At 39.1% G+C, this 18603-nt stretch overlaps 1 protein-coding gene across 1 annotated transcript in view; it reads left to right on the top strand.

Moving 5' to 3' along the window:
• Positions 1 to 15008: 15008 nt before the first annotated feature.
• Positions 15009 to 18603, top strand: part of LOC115021975 (dipeptidyl aminopeptidase-like protein 6) — a 77318-nt gene continuing 73723 nt past the window's right edge. Inside the window, exons 1-2 of the mRNA XM_029452735.1 lie at positions 15009 to 15405; positions 15697 to 15772. Of these exons, the coding sequence (XP_029308595.1) occupies positions 15716 to 15772 (57 nt within the window). The 5' untranslated portion in view covers positions 15009 to 15405; positions 15697 to 15715. The remainder of the gene's footprint in view (positions 15406 to 15696; positions 15773 to 18603) is intronic.

Below are 18603 nucleotides of genomic sequence, written 5' to 3' on the forward strand. Positions count from 1 at the left end.
ATCGTTGTGGAGCCAGTAGAGCAACAATAAACCTGTGAAAGGTTAAAAATGCACAGTGTGTGATATGACATGTTACTGAGCTGACGAAGCGTATTATTACTCCAACAAAAACTCACCATTTTCCCCAAAGTTTTGCATTGGTTGCATTATATTCATGCATCTAGTGGAACCCATCTGATACAGATACAGCTATACAGATACTCGGACTGTATAAACTATCATTTGCACTGAACAATACCATCACCACACCTGAACAATACCATCACCACACCTGAACAATACCATCACCACACCTGAACAATACTATCACCACTATCACCACACCTGAACAATACCATCACCACACCTGAACAATACTATCACCACTATCACCACACCTGACCAATACTATCACCACACCTGACAATACTATCACCACACCTAAACAATACTATCACCACACCTGGACAATACTATCACCACACCTGAACAATACTATCACCACATCTGAACAATACTATCACCACACCTGAACAATACTATCACCACAATACTATCACCACACCTGAACAATACTATCACCACAATACTATCACCACACCTGAACAATACTATCACCACACCTGAACAATACTATCACCACACCTGAACAATACTATCACCACACCTAAACAATACCATCACCACAATACCATCACCACACCTGAACAATACCATCACCAAACCTGAGCAATACCATCACCACAACTGAACAATACCATCACCACACCTGAAAAATACCATCACCACACCTAAACAATACCATCACCACAATACCATCACCACACCTGAACAATACTATCACCACACCTGAACAATACTATCACCACACCTGACCAATACCATCACCACACCTGAACAATACTATCACCACACCTGAACAATACTATCACCACAATACTATCACCACACCTGAACAATACCATCACCACACCTGAACAATACTATCACCACAATACTATCACCACACCTGAACAATACTATCACCACAATACTATCACCACACCTGAACAATACTATCACCACACCTGACCAATACTATCACCACATCTGAACAATACTATCACCACACCTGAACAATACTATCACCACAATACTATCACCACACCTGAACAATACTATCACCACAATACTATCACCACACCTGAACAATACTATCACCACACCTGAACAATACCATCACCACACCTGAACAATACTATCACCACACCTGAACAATACTATCACCACACCTAAACAATACCATCACCACACCTGAACAATACTATCACCACACCTGAACAATACCATCACCACACCTGAACAATACCATCACCACACCTGAACAATACCATCACCACACCTGAACAATACTATCACCACACCTGAACAATACTATCACCACACCTAAACAATACCATCACCACATCTGAACAATACTATCACCACACCTGAACAATACCATCACCACACCTGAACAATACCATCACCACACCTGAACAATATCATCACCACATCTGAACAATACTATCACCACACCTGAACAATACTATCACCATACCTGAACAATACTTGATCAATGCATGGTGCACTTTGTTGTCTGCCTTAATGCTGTGCACTAATCGTGCAATATTTCACAGTATTACCACTGTACTGTGAACCAATGTGCAATACTTTTTTACCTCTACTTATTTATTATTTATTTGTATTTTTATATTATGTATATCTCTTTATCTTTGTGGCCGTTGGTGCACTATCAAAGTAATATTTTCATTGTACGATATAACTGTCTGTTTAACTGTGCATATGACAATAAATATCTTGAATCTTGAATCTGAACATATAGATACCAACGCACACACTTCTGTATGAAACGCTCCACTTTCCCTGCTATTCTATATTACTCTATGATATAAGTGTATAGTGTAGGTTTGCATCACTGTAAGCAGACAAATATGTTTTAATACAAAAAGTAATTTCAGCAAAAATAAAAAATAATTACACGCTGAGTGGTTATATGCTCAATGAGCTTTTTTCTGGTTGTTGAGTTTAATTGATGCCCTTTGGCTATCAGCATTTAAGGGACTAATTTTCAAGAAAATTCAGAGGCACTGTGACTTGGAGATAAAATAGGCTTTCTCAAGGCTAATGACCTACACTTTGCTAGCCATGCGAGCCATCATGTGGGTGTTAAGTCTTGAAATGCAGTGGTTATCCTTCGCTATTCCTACAACATAATTGCCTTCTGTTTATGTTGGTTGGTTGTTTTCCTTGTGGTTATTTGAATTCATGCCATACATGCAATTTACTGATCATTATATGACTTTGACATTTTTATGTGGTGCATTCATAATTCAAGGAAATCTACATACATGAAAGACGTATAAACAATACTATTACCACGAGGTGATATAAACCACGTGGTCAGGCTCAAAGTTGTCTGAAGAAATATAACATCATTATTTTTGCTCAGTGCTAATAGCATCAGCATTTCAGGTTGACAACCACCTTACTTTCCCCTTCCCCTGTATGTTTTTGTATAGAAGGCTATTAGTGACAAAGCACTGATGTTGCTCAAGGTAGGACAAGAGACATCTGCACCCACAGTTGTAGAAAGAGACAGCTGCCAGGTGAGCAGATGGATCATATTATTATAACAGAGAAGACAAGAAACATGAAACCAGATGCCGGCTGGGCTCTTTGTCTGTAGAAGAACAGGTATTGTAGAATTCCACTAATATTAATACTCGGCACAGCCAGATAATTGTTTTCCATTGTTACATGCAGAACACATTTCAAAACCTTAGGACTGTATGTTATAAGAATTATGCTCAGCGTGAGTGCTGAAAACCACAGAGAGTACACAAACTTCAAAAGGCTCCAGGATAGGGAATCTTTTTTAATCTTTAATTTCAAAGAGATAAAATGTTTAAATATTTCAGTGAGAAATTTGCATCATAATTTCCTCTGACAACTGGGAGTTTAAAAACTCAGTGTAGACTGACTGTTACTTACCTTTAAACAGAGAGGGCGGGTTTCATCACAGTCTAATTAAAGAACTAAAATGTGAACTTTTAAGAACAAAACGTTTGGATGGACTTTGCTTGATTGGGGTACATCAAACAGACAAAACTGGAAAAGTGGATATGAGAGAAAGAAAGATTCTTGTTTCTTCATCTGGTCATATCTCAGAGAAAAAAGTCTTTGGTCTTGACAAGCTTTTAGTGGAAAGAAGTGGGTATTGAAAGTTTTAGATTCAGTGAAATTAGAAAGTATCAAAAGTGCTTAGATGTTATGAACAGATATTATTAAACTTTACAGACATTGGTAAGCTACGTAAAGGAGTCAAGATTAATCTATTAATTATCAGCCGGATGGTCTCAGGATCAACTATTTATTCATTTCTCATTTCTCATTTCAGTGGCGTAATGCAGCCCTAAAATCTTAAAAAGAAAAAATATATATATTTAGGCCTGTAATTGACTGCATTTATTCTCAAAACTGTGAGTATTGTATTTCATTACTTCATACCACATCAGTGTATTCTGATTTTGTGTGACTTTCAGTCGTAAGGTTGGTTTGATCTCTCTTAGTCCTTTCGAATCATGAGGGGAATTGATTGCACCGAATAATAATTTTTGAACTGATAAAATATAGTAAAATCTATCCTTGCTTTGCAGAGAAAAAAATTAAATTGAGACTAAGGGGATTTGCTATTTTTCTGACTTTTGAACATGCTTTAATGTATGAAGGCCTCTGAATGCAGTCCCTACATGATGAACAATTATATTGCCCATGGCTGGAGGAGCTAATTAGAATCTATTTATAATCATAGGGGAATATATCCAAAGAGCTAAAGAGAATGAGTAGGATAGAGAAAGAGACATGGGGCTAAAGGGGGGTTGAGTGCCATAAAATCAGTCTGCATGCTGTGATATCTGAAACCAAGATGTTCACATCCAAGAGGCCAGACAGAGTGTCTTCCTTTTCTTCAGGGAGAAGAAGAAGAAGAAGAAGAAGAAGAAGAAGTAGAGCAGCAGTTTACAGGACACTGTTGAGTAACACAAGGGCATAAGCGGAGCAATGAAGAGGAATTACTTGATCTTAAACTTTCAAAAACTTCTCATATCAGCTTTCATTAGTCAAGTCTTATGTAAAGCTCTCGGGGGGCACTACAGAGAGACCCCTCTCACGAGGACAAGAAGAAGAGAAAGTGAACGAGCTAAATGTGTTAGCCCCGAGATCAAACTATCTCAACCCATTTTCTCAAAAACAATAGTAAGAGACTTTTGCATATTAAACAGGAAAGATTGTTATTCTGTTCTGTACGTCTCTCTGGCTATAACCTTGATTTGCACTGAGCAGTTGCGCCATCAAAGATTCCAACCAGGAGCCGGCTCTGCTTCACTACTTTGTGCAAAAAACACACGACCCTGCTGACAGCTCTCGGCAGGCAGCCACTAATGTTCATTCAATGGTGTGACCCAGAGCAGACGCAAACCAGTGAGTTCAATGTGGAACACCCATCATGTACTTACATGGATGAATTGATAGTGTGTCTAACTGGACTTGTGAATCACTAAAACACCCAGTCACATGACATAGACAAAGTAGGACACGGCATGAGCAGACAGGTCGATACACTATGCTTTAGGTGCAATGTGTGAGTTGTTTATGTCACATTAGCTTAGATGCGCAACACATTGGACCTTTCCTAAACCGGTGTTTATTTAAAGGCAAGGATACACAAATAGTACACACTGAAATAGCCTCTGTTCCACATATTAAAAACCAATCATTGATTGATGTGACAGGATGAAAACATCTGACCAGCTTTTAAAATGTGATGTGTTTATGGTCACATCTCCATGCTGCCATGTTTGTTCTCTCCCTTTCTCAAATTGTCCCTTTCTCCCCTGTTGCATCCCACCGAGGTGAGCCTCTGCCCCTTTCCACTTTCTCTTTTGGAAAAGCACAAAAGAGCTGCCAGACAGTGGGCTCCCTTACAGGCACACCCAAGAGGCCTTATTAAAGCCCAGGTTAAATCCCACTCTGCTCTGTTTTTACACTTGATACTACAATCCACTGTAAGGGTTTCTTTAATGTCCTGCCTTCTCTGCTGCACACTAACTCCTCAGGGACATCCAGGGAACTGTATGGATGACACAGTAATCCTGGTAGTGTCACAATGAGCCAAGGTGAGATGCTTCTCTGTTTTTGCGCCGAATACCCAGAGGAAAGAAGAACAATAGGTTGTCTTTAGCTTGTCTGACTTGGGTCAGAGATTACTTTACCTCATTGTATGTTGTTATAAGTTGTTTACCATTTTACGCAGCTGTTTCTGAGAGAAAAAGGCAAACAATGTTGTTGCAATCCCATGTGAGCCTTGAACACTGTCACCTTTCCTGCAGTGATTTGCTCACTCATGAAAAACATCCATGTGAAATGATGTTGTTGTAGCATTATCTTCTTTACCTCAGAAAATTTCATTTGGTCGTGTGGCACCATAAAGCAGGCTCTTTGCTGCATAAATCAGTTGTCTGACTCAGATAATGCCTTGTGAAATTTCTCAAGCCTGCTGCCGCAATAGAAAAGATGAATTCATGAGGCTCAAGTTCCCATATACACCCGGGAGAAAGGGTAGTGGGGCACGAGACACCAGAACTGATGCTTAGCCCTCAAGCCATATCTTGGGAGTGAAGTGAATGTGACAGAGAAGATTGAGATGGGATTTGCTCTGGGAGATCCCACACCTATTGACATACAGGGCTCTCAGTCACTCCTCGGAGGGGGGAGTAGAGGGGGTGAGCATGGGTGGGAGTGGAAGATTACAAACTGAATCTTTCACAGTTAAGAGATCATGAATGATGAACCTCAATACATTCTTGAATGGGTTTATGAGGTTTTAATGTACTAGGTGGAATTCAGCTTTTCATACACTTAAGTCTGAGTTTGCATGTTTTCTCTTCTCCACAGCTGAATCGTTGCTGTATGAGTCACTGTAGGTTTTTTGTTCTTTTCGTCTTTCTTTCTTTTTAAACTTTTGTATTGTGTTTATTTTGCCACACTTTCCCTAAGGTCAAGGGACTGTTTAATTATGTCACTCAATTTGACATATTAGGACAGTTACCTGAGACATTCATATAAGTGTTGACAGTGTCTGACAAGAGTCCAAGAGTCCAAATACATTGCATGTTCAGTGCACGGATGCTTGTCAAAGCTATTGGAACAAGGTTACAACATTACAGCACAGATCACACTACTCCAATGTCAGTGTGCCAAACATGTCAAACCATCCTTCAATTTACTTTTGTTATATTCATTGTTTTTCTCTCCCCAGAAATATGAATCCTGGTAATAAGCTTGTGCTCGAGGGGTGGGGGGGGGGGGGGGAGGGAGACATTTATGACAGTTGTTGCAAGTGTGATACTGGATACTAGACAGGAAATACAGCTACTCATACTTTGTGTTATGAAGCTGTCATATTGTTTGTTTACACTGCAATGAGCAATGAGCAATGATGAAGTGTGGGTGGCATTCATATTCATTCTCATTTCTGCACTAGGCTGGACACTGTGTCAGAAATCTTAAAAGACATTAATAAAAAGTAACTCAATTAGGGTGGAGAGATAGAAAACAACTGATTCTGTTTGGATATAACTGAAAGGTTAACATGACTTTTAACTGATATATTTCCTTGAAAAGTGCATCATAAAAATGTAAAAAGGCCATCCCTTTCTGTTTTCTGATTTAGTAATGTGTAGAGGATATGGAAATTATTTTTGTGGATAGGACAAGCAATTAAACAGGAAGATCTCAGCATCCATCCATCTGCTTATGGAAGCTGTCCCAGCGCACATTGGGCGAGAGATGGGGGTACATCCTGGGCAGGTTGCCAGTCTACCACAGGGCTAACACAGACCTCAGTAGAGCCAATTAAATTTAGTGTGTTTCAGTGGCTCACCAAACCCCATAGCCACATAAAGATGGCCTTTTACATTTAAATAATCTAAAATTGTCCAAACCTGCACGCTTCTTTTCTGTTATTGGATGAAGGGGGTTTTCTTTTGAGTCTGTGAAAGAAAATGTGGATTGAAGATTGTAAAGAACTCTGAGAATGTTCCAAGCAGTAAAATGTCAAACCCCAACTGATTACCTAAGTGCACTCAGCCAAGCTACAGTATTTGGTCAATACATTTTTACATTTTCCAATTTAACTTTATTAGACAAATGAAATTATTAATGATATGACTCTAAAGCAAACCCTATATGTTGTGAAATATGTGACATCGTATTGGAGGCCAGGGATGGGGAACAAGCAAGCCGAGGAACTCAAGGTTTGTATTGATTCCAGGTTTGCAGCAAAGCTAAAAACATGGCTCTTGGGATGGCGATGTCAGTCACGACCTTTTAAGTTGTTCGATGCTTCGGTTCACGACCAAATAGCCTACCTGCAAAACTAAAGACATCCCATCGGCCTCAGTTGTACTTTTTATGTAGTGCTAATCACCAAATGTAATCTAAACTAATATAGTGAATACTGTAGCCTATACTGTACACCTGCTGAAAACCAGCATGTTATCATTGCCTTTGTGAGCATGTTAGCATGCACTAGCATGGCTGTGGACTCACAGTCTCTTTGCACACTACAATAACTTCAGTGAATAGCTATTTTTGTTATCAAAGGTGAGCCAATCGGTGAAAGATTTTAGTTTCACACATGACACCCAGTCCTTCCTGCAGGCTGTTGAAACACTTCAACAGCCTGTGAGGTAGGAAAATTAGGAATGGCAGAAATTGTGAGGGTGTTAAGTTTTGATGCTATTGCTCAGTCTGGCCAATTTTCTGGTTACAGAGTGTCTGATCCCGTTCGATTGTAGGCTCAGAGCATGCTAATCAGCCCAACCTTTCACTGACAGGTTAACAGTTGTAGGACAATTGGGGTCATGAGAGTTAGATTATGTTTTCATCAATCTTCTCGTGTTAACTTTGCCTCTGTTTTACAGTGAGGTTTAGGTGTCCAGATGGATTATGTTCATGACGAACAAGGCCATCTTTCAAAAATAGGCCAGTTTCTTGAACCAGTCGATGCATCTGTCCTAAATCTCTCAGCTGGGCATGAACGTGAGGAGTCCATTCGTCAATAATTAAGTATGTTCTCATAGAAAATGCAGTTTGCAGGTAATATTTAGGTTACTGAAGAGTTGAAAAACACATTATACATCAAAATTTAGTAGGTTTAGGGAATTCTCAGCTTTAGTGTTTAGTGTTATTTGTGTTTCACAATACTACTTTTCAAAGTTTTCCAGGGAGAAGGCGCTGAGGTCAGCGGCACAACTTAGAAATCCATGAAAAGAAATAGTCACCGCTTGTCAAAGAGATTCATTAGGATAATATACAAGCTGTCACTTTGGCTTTTTGCACAACCCTTCCAAAAAATACAGCCAGAGAACCACAGCGCATACCTTTCATGTTATCATGTATTTTAGAACAAGATCTTTGACAGTCCAGGGAAACATGCAGTGAACAAACATGAATTGGGTGAAAACCATCCCAAGTTCAGGTGCTGGGCTGAATGTGAGGCTACTGAATAAGTCATCGTGTCCAAGTCCATTAGGGAATTGCCAGAAATCTCTTTGTTGGCTACCAAGGGGATCGCTTCAAAGTTTGATGAGGCAGGCGATGAGACTACACGCATCACAAACCAGATAAAGTTGTTTTCTAGGTATGGTGAACTAACTTATCTGAGCGCACAAGTACAAAGTGTATAATTCTTGTTTTCTGTTTGGTTTATATGGACTTATTTACACCATGTGTTGAATGGTATTCAAGTTGAAGTTAGATGTAATAAACAAGGTGTTGATAAAGACAGCTCAACACTTGCGAGCAGATGTAATACACAGGACAGAAAGAGGTACTTCTTCTCAGCTTCTCCTGCTAAGGTTCTGCATGTTGTCTGGAAGCAGCTAGAAAACAAATGTTTGAAATGTTAAATATAATCTCAGACATAAAACGGAAAATGACTTCTCTAAAGCGCAGCCAAACAGAGTGCTTATCAGGCCAAAAACAGTAAATAAAGAGTGAAGGGAGTAAACAGTCTGTGGCTCAGGCACATGCAAAACCCCAGACAACTGATTCATGTGAAACATCTTTGTTCAGCTATGATTGCATTTTTGAATATTATACATTAGAACAGTTGTGCTCAACATTTCTGGCTCATGACCCCATGCCGTTGTCACGGGTTGCATAAGTCTACCAATTATGCAGACAAGTTCATATTTTCATTAGAATATTTTTTTTCTTAAAACACGGGGAGATTCTAAATTGAGCACTTGAGGAGGTTAAATGTATAACAGACAGCCATATTTGTAGTCTACCTTATTACATTTACAATTATTCAAAATCAAAATGTATGCTCTTTGAGACATTACATTTTGATTTTGAATAATTGTAAATTTAATTCAGGTTTGTTGGGGTCATTCACAGATTGACATTGAAGTGAATTAGAGTTATCCATAAATATTAAGACAAGGAAGATTTGAATATTGTGTTTTGAAAAATTAAGCTGAAAGACAGACAGAAAGGAAATTGTTGCTTTGTATTGATATTTTCAACACATTGATGTGTTGAGATGATTAGTTTGATATTCCTAAAATGTGGTAATGTGTAATATTATATGTTTATATTACAGTAAATATTTAGTAAATAGTATATTTAAAAAGGATGATGATGATGTTTACTTGTTATCTACTGTATGGTGAGGTATAGGTCACATGACTGATCAATGGACTTGTATATATAAGGAAAGCATAGAACAGCATCCGCCTTCTCTCTGATGAAGACAAGATAAACTAAAACATAAGTAAAATGTTTGGCTAATAAAACATGGCATTCTGGAGATGAGTTATGTTTTAATTTTGATTGCTGTGGACTTCACACTGTCCTGCACCTCACTGAGTGTGTTCACAAATGTAAACACTGTGGGTTCCTGAAGAAGTAAATAGTATCCAATAATCACAAGAGACAAAGAAGAGATTAGAGGAAAGAGCAGAAGTGTAGCAGAGTGTGGCTGATGTACTATGAGAGGAGTAAAATGTGGTGTTAAACTAACTCAGTGAGGAGTGTCAGAGGAGTGTCAGAGAGCACCAACCTTTATTTTTCAAAGTAAAATATTTACACATGCAGGACAGGTTTGCTTTCCAAGCCCAAAGAATCATAAATCATAAACCACAAATCACTACCTTCTCAAAGCTAAAGATCCAGCAGCGCTGACTGTGGCTGAATATGCTGAAGTACAGTACAGTGTCTCCCTCCATTCATGGAGTGATGAATGGACCCCCCCTCTCTTTGTCAAAACAAAGCACGCAGAGACAAAAGGCTTTGATGATGAGTAATTGTTTTTGAGCAGGACTATGTAGACCTTTGTGTGTGCAGAGTATTTATGTCAACGTGAGATATTTTGCTCACTTTTCCCTTTAAAATGCCGCTTCATAAAGACCATAAGGCTTAATGTGCTACCAAGGTGATGCATTAAGGTGGGGCCTGCAGAATAATGGGAAGGAGCAACAGTATCAGAGAGGTTTCCTTTCTTCAGATTGGAGAGTAGTGAAATCTATTAGTTAAGAGCATTTTCAAGGTTTTGTAGCTAATAACAAATAGAAAATAACTGGAAATGCAGCTCAGGCGAGAAAATACAGAGATTTATCCATGTTTCATGTACCTTACATGACAGCCACTTACTCCGAGTGTGTGCACGTAATGTTGTTTGCTTAGCTCTTCAGTACAAATGTTGTGAGCCCACACAAATCTGTCCAAATCAAATCTCTTGCAGGCTTATTGTGTGTACTATTTGTCTCCTCTCATCCTCCTGTTGACAAATTCTATAATAAAATATGACGCTTGCACCATCAGCGTGGAGATTATTGAATTGTTGGTTCATTTTGAAGATTAATCTGGGCCAACATATTCCTTGTGGCACAATTTATCCCTCTAAAACAGCCACACTGGGTTGGGGATTCCTCACACGGATGTAAGATAGTCATATTACACACCATGTGATGAATGTTTGCCATGCGGGGCAGCCATGAAAGCTCTGATAAAATCACACAAACAATTTTGACTTTGCCTGACAACAAATGTCCCACTGCCTGCAATTGAGCATTGATAATATCCCCAAGTGGCACAGAAACACTTCCCCGTTACAGAAAACATTTGTCTCGTGTGAGCTGTTATTGTGAGCTTTTCTTACTCTCGACTGCTTGTAATACTGACAAGAAGTGCTCATTTTAATACAGACCATCACTCTTTGTATCTCCAAACAGCCAATCTTCCCATACTCTGCAACAAATAAGTTAGAGAAGAGGAGAAGAGGTGTCATTACCTGCCAGGTGACAGAGAAAGAATGCAAATTGTATACACAGAGAAGATATACAGACTACCTCCTGCACAGCCCTGCATTCAGTATGTATGCACTATTTCAATGTAAATTCTGATGTTGCCCTTTTGGGGTCAGTTGTAATTACTGTATGTATGTCAGTAGAGAGGTAAACAGGAGCTGCGTGCAGCTGCATGTCTGAAAGGCAATCCGACAGGAAGTCGATGTTGACCACAACCTGAGATAAAGTGGCTGGATGTCTGAGACCTGCCGCTGAAAGCTGATGCAGTGCTGTAGGTCTTTGTGTGTGCTCTTGTATGTCTACCTGTGATGTTTACGGGAAAGGGAATACATTGAGTCAGTGTTTCATTTTTGTTATTAATTAAAGGTTGTAGTCCGACATTTGTGGGAAATGCATATTTGCTTTTTTGGCCAAGAGCAGTGACTTCCTGAAGTCTCCGTTAGTTGCCTGGCAACCCCACGATGACGATCATACTACTGGAAGGCACTGCTCCCACTCAAGAAATAATATTATAAATATAAATACTAAGAACTCTTCCTTCAATTAACATTTGTTTAAAACATAAATCACTTATTGTCACTAAATTCCATTAAAGACCAAAAAGGACGAGTTGCGTTGGTGGTTTTGGACTTTTTAGAAATGTTAAGTATCGCCATCCTTTAATGTATTTCTTGTGTGTTCTTGTTTCTTACTTATTGTTGTGTTTTTGTGTGTGCTAATAATGCATACTTTAAACAGTTTTAAGGTAATATTGCTCTTTGGGCTTTGTAATTATTCTGCTTTTCTTTTACAAGTTTTTAGAAAGTGGTTCGCCCTCTAAAGTGCTCCCCACCAAGTCAGGCACTACTAATACATTTTGGAGGTGTCATGTGACCCATGTTCCTGCAGTCCACTGTCTTAGTGGAGAAATTAAAATGAAAGTCAAGGGCAGGGGTATTGCTGCTGCTGTCTGAATGCAGTCTCATGTCACTCCAACCTAATGTCACCCCTTACGCCGCCCACACATCATTAAGTGGAGGAGGTTTTTAAGCCGATAGCGCTACTTCCCCTGGTCAATCAGATCATTATCGCTGCATGGCTTGGCTTTCCACATGCCACCAGTGGACCTCAAAATGTACACGTCCAACCCCTGAGATTCTCAGCTCCATTAAATCAGTGGTGAACAGAGATTTATTTATCGCTGCGCAGCCCATGTGGTCAACTTTGTTGATATTCTAATGAGCAAAGGAGAAGGCCAACTGGGAGAAAAATTGGATTTCCAACAAGAAGTCTATAATTTATTCTGCTTCTAGATGGCTGTTTCAGAGGTGGTGATGGCATATATAAGTCATATGCAAATCCATAAAGCCCTCTTTTTGAAATAAATTCGCTTTAGCAGACATTTTGGATTCTTGCCTTTTGAGTGTAAAAAAAAAAAAACTGTGGGAACTTCAGATGCTTTCTCCAAAGGCTGAAATCCCCAATTCCTCAAATCAAAGACTTTGACATTTTAAACTTTTTTTAGGGAGATACAGGAAGCCATTGTTGCTGCAGATTAATTTTTTTAAACAAAACAAAAAAACACAAAAGCATCTATCAGTTGGCCTATATCTTGCTAGTATCTTGCTAATAGACCACAGGGACTGAAACAAGATCTGGAAATGCAGGACAGGATTCTGGTGCTCTCACATACCATCAGGCAGGAAATACTTTATTGATAACAGCATCTTCCGAACACGATACTTTGAATTGGTCAGTTGATCTCTTGCTGTAAAGATGTAAATCAGTACAGATAATCATTCAGCTGACATGCTGGCACAGAACATAGGGAACAGTAATTATATATGAGGACTTATTGAGACTTATTGAATCCTGTTATATTATCCAGTTTAATTCTTTAGAATTGAATTTAAATTATGTATTACTTATCGTTCTCCAGTGAGATTCATCAGTACAGATTTCTATTCCATTTACAATATATTTCCAAATTATTTAACCCAACTGTAGATTACTAAAGTGATACCAGACGTTGGTGAAGGTCCACTGTAAGCCGTCTTCTATGCTTCGCTGATACTTAAGGTTGTCTATCTGTTGTCTTTGTAAAACTACAACTCTGAGTCATAAACACAGACAGCGAAAGGCAAAAAGAGAGGAGGAACATAAGGCATATTTGTTATGCAGATTTCCCTCGTTCATCCTCCCCCACTCCATTTAATTTGGACGATTTGCAATTCATTTTGGTTCAGTGTAACTCAATTCCTGGTCTAAAACAACTACTTCACTTGAGCATTTCCGCAACCGTATAACAACTGTAATTGGTCTCCTGTGGATTCAGAGCCTCTTGCCTGTTCTTCCATTAACACCGCCACAGAGCTGCCTGGCTGCTGTCCATGGTGTTGATCTGTAAATGATGGCTTTGTGATGGAGTATGCCTCCACGCTGCTCAGCCCTCTGTCATCAACACACTACTTTAAACTTTCCCTTGTCTCAGGCATGATTGCTTTTCTGGAATACACAAAGGCATGTTGAAAACCACCAGCAAGTGTCCTTTTGAAGTCATACAATGGGAGAAAAAACATGTTTGAAGGTGATGCACCTACATGGCAAACAAGAATGGTTTCCATATTTGAACAGAAAAAAACAAACATTGATATACATTTAGAAATATATATATTTGTACATAAAATGTTAATTTAAATTAATTTGCAATTGGAATTTGGAAGGTACTACTGTCTCCACACCTATACATGTCCAACAAAGAGCACAACTTTCATCTTTATTGTCTTAAAGGGGAGGAGGTATGTTTTGCATTGTTACTATTTCACCAACGCAGTCCTGGTGGGAATAGTCATACATAAACTGCCTTTCTTTGGGTATTATAGTACAGTACATTTCTACTGTTCAATTATTTATGGCCCAACACCAGTGCAATGCGGCAAAAGAAAGTTTGAAGTTACAGAGCACAGACTACCTCACCTCTCCTGGGAGAGCAGTATCAAAGATGTCTTTACTGGCCATTGACTGTAATTAATTATGTACCCGCAGAAGGAAAACAGAAGACAGAAGTAGAAAAAAAACATCTGTCCCTCATATGATTCACAAGAATAGCCTTAAATGAATATCAATCATATTCTCTTGTTAACAAAAGAAAACTCTGTCCCTTTGTTCCCTTTAATTAGCTGCAGCTGAAGTTAGAGAAAACTCCCCAGCTCCGGATCATTAGTATTTGCAGAGTGCACCGCCACTTAGCTCCCTGTGGTTTCACTAAATTCACACTTTACTCTCTGTAATGAACTCTTTTGCATCCCTTCCTCATTAGACCTATAGAAAAATATTAACCGCCGAGGGGCCGGGGGGTGACGTTGTTTCGCCTTTGATCACCACCCACCGCTAAAAGCTACTAATTGCTGGCTCTATGCGGAAGCGTCTGTCCTGAAACAGCGGCAGGAGGGCAAAGGACGCGCAGGGTTGCGCTTGTGTCCAGCACTTAACGGGACCAGAGAAAAAAAATCATAAAAGTGTTGTGAAAGCAGAGTCAGATTTCTAAACCTATTTGAGCTATTTTGCCCCCGCGCCTCACAAAAGCCCAGCCCCAATATGTCCTGACATACTGAATGGGGCGTGAACAACTCCAAAAAAATACAGATGAGACGGCCAATACAGACTCTTATTCAGCTAAGTGGATTGAAACTGCACAGTTCAACGTGGACACTTTGAGGATTGCAGCAGCTCCTCACATGGCAACAGAGACGCTGCAATTTGCTGATAAAGCGACAGCTTCACTTCTCCTTTACTCTTTTTCTTTGTAAATGCATATCCTAATTCAGAGCGCCAAACTGGCCGCGGACCAGCTGATTTTAAGCAACACTTCTGCACACAACTGTAAAAGAATCGTGAGGAAACTTTCCGCTGCATCTGTCTCACTGGCTGTCGGTGCGCAGGCAGAACGCGGACACTGTACAGCCCGTATACAGAGGCTGGTCCGCCTATAGCGCTTTGATTCACACTGGACAACACTTTAGCTTTACTACAGGTGGGTGGCGTTTCATCTCTCTCGTTACTGGAATAGCTGGAGCTCAAACGCATGCACATATCAGTGAGGCTTTTTCAACTTGCAGCTTCCAAGAAGAAAAAAAAGAAGCAGATAGTCTCTTCATTATTGACTGTGTTGGTACGTGCGTGCTTACATGCAAGTGTGTGTGCGTGAGAGAGAGAGAGAGAGAGAGAGAGAGAGAGAGAGAGAGAGAGAGAGAGAGAGAGAGAGAGAGAGAGAGAGAGAAGAGAAAGTTGATTATGGCTTCAGGTGAATATTTTTGTATTGCAGACTATTGCTACATGGGACCATGAACTCATCAGCAGGTGCAGGAAGCTACCGCAGGGGATCCACTAAGGGAGAGAAGGTAAACCACCTCTTTTCACTTCTTGCTCACATCCAGTCTGTTCTAACCATCAGGCTGAAATTACACCGAATTGGCACAGCTTCGTTGAAGTGCCTTTGTAGGCACACTTGTGCACGAGGAGACGATTTGATGTAATTTGCTGTGGACTGTGCAGTAGAAGAAGACGATCAGAGTGTCAGTTTGAGATGTTGAGTATTTTTTTTAGCCCTTTTTATCTTGATTTAAAACTTTTCCAGATCAAATTCAGTTTCCTTTCTGTGGCTCACTTTAGTGTAACATTCAGTTTTCTTATTTGACACTTAATAATTCAAGTGCAGGATCATTTATATCAGACATTATTTTTCTGGAAACAATAAGTGCCACGTTTATTTGCAACAAACCCCTCTGCTGGTATCAAGGCAAAGACACTCCATAACATGTCTGATAGTTTTCCGATTTGCTTTAAGAAGTTAAGACTCGATGGACCAAATTATTTGATAAGATACTTGTTTGCAAACTTCATGGCCTAAATGGATGAAGTGTCTGTCCACAGCTTCTCCATGTGCAGCCAAGCCAATTAGGTTGTACTGATAAAAGTCTTGTTATTTCCTATTCCCTCACAGCTCTGACTTGATGTTTTTCTTTTACCAACTTTTACTCTATGTGTCTGCCAGATTGTGTATTACCTACTTAGGTTCGCCGATATTCTATCAAAGAACCCACAGAGTTGGAAAACATATTTTCTCTTCTTTTAGTAATGCCCCAGCAAAAGCACTCCCATAATGCCATTTCCGAGCAACACTCACATAACAGATTCAAACTTAACTTGAATTACACAGGAGGACGCATTAAATGTGGTTTGAATAAGGGAAAAACATATGTTGCTACATGGATCAGTTTCCCTGCATGTGTGTCTCTTAGGATGAGCTGTGAAATATTTAAATTGTGACAAATCTGTCTGCCTCCAGGGGGCATGTCATCCCCAATAATGTTTCCAGATCACAGGCTGTAGTAGGCTATTTGTAGGCGTTTCAGTAAACTGAATGACAAAAGAATAGATTTATTTGAGTGAGCTCAGCATGTGGAACTATAAATGTTTTAGATTCAAGATTATTTAAGATATATTTTACATACTTGAATTTTTTTACCAAATTCCCCAAATGAATTAACATTTAGATCTCACAGTTCTGCATGTTTTGTTTGATATGATAGAGTTGTATTAAGTCTTGTCACATGTGGCTGCTTTCCGTGGAGATTCACTCATTTGTCTATTACTGGATTGTAATAGATTAGATTGACTCTTGAAATCATCGCATGTGTTTTGTTCAACCGATGCTGGAGTTAGTTTGCCCTCTGCTGGAGACACAAAGCCACACATTGACTGGAGATCAAGCTTCCTTGCCAAGCTTTTACCAATTTGTCGGCATCTTGATAGATTTTTCTCTTATTATTCGGGCTTTACAAACCTCCAGTCAGTTTCTTTCAAAAAAAATGTCCCACTTGCGTTGAGAAGCTCTATCTCTGTACATTCTACATTATGCTGACACCACTTAATGTACAGCGTGATGCTATGAAAGCCCAAAAGTCCTGAAGAGTAAAGTTTCTGTGACCAAAGTTTGACTCTTTAAGGACTCCCGAGCACAGCCTATTAAATTCTACCATAATCTGCTGTCAATTTGCATAGTAAAATAATTCATTAAGTCTGGCTGTGGATATCCCAGCTGCCCCCTCTCAGAGGATAGAGCAAATTTGGAGAAAATACAGACATGTCTCCCAAAAACTCATTATGCCCAATTTGGTTATTATGATCCTGCCCTGAGAATGAGAGAGCTCTGATTTACAGAGACTTACTAGCTGTATTGATATGGATACACTGCATTCATACTTTTCTTTTTGCACTTTTCTTTTTGACCCTATTCTCCTCTTGTTTTTGCAGGAGGTGTTTCAAGCTTTAAATCCCAGCACATCTTTAAATAAAACCTTTTCAGTAATAACATTTCAAGTCTTTCTTTAGGAGGTGAAGAGGAAGTTTTGGTCATTTCTACTAAGAAAGAAGATGTCATTTTTGTTGGGAGATGCACTATGCAAAGCATTAACACTTTTATATTAGGTTAGTGGCCCTTACTACAACTATATATATATATATATATATATATATATATATATATATATATATATATATATATATATATATATATATATATATATATATATATATATATATATATATATATATATATACTGTGCACTAAAATTCTTCATGCAAACATTTCTAAAAATTGGATTTGGAGCCGTTTGAAACTTCACAAAGTGTCCCCATGTTACGGTGTTTATAACCACAACTGTACTGCATTAAGCTTTTCGCAATTTGTTTTGTCATTTTCTGTTGCTTCTACTGTGGTGAAGTGTTTGTGATGTTTTCTGTAGAGATTATGTTCATGATTGCTTTGATAATTAAATGAAACCCAAGTGGATTCGCAACTCACAACATCCAAAAGTGCTCTGCAGACACTAGGCTGTTACATGAATCAGTATATTTTCCGTTTCTACTATCTTGTATATTGTTGTAATGCCACAGAGTCCCTTTCATTCATCATTTTGCATCTTAGATCCACAATTTTAAATGGCATTTAAATCAGACGGAAAGGGTTCTCAGCATCACTTAATCATATTCAGTCATGGCCCAGATTGAATCATTGGCATCCATTTCTACCTCCTACACCACGAAGCAGAAAATACACTTCATATTTTGCCTCACAGTTTCTTGTCTCATCTGTTGTGCTGACTGCCTCTGGTGTTGCCGGTTGCCTGACGTTTTCGAGGCCAGTACCTTTCTTCTGTGTCTAGACTTC

Source organism: Cottoperca gobio, chromosome 17 (genome assembly GCF_900634415.1).
Source record: "Cottoperca gobio chromosome 17, fCotGob3.1, whole genome shotgun sequence".
Lineage (NCBI taxonomy): Eukaryota > Metazoa > Chordata > Actinopteri > Perciformes > Bovichtidae > Cottoperca > Cottoperca gobio.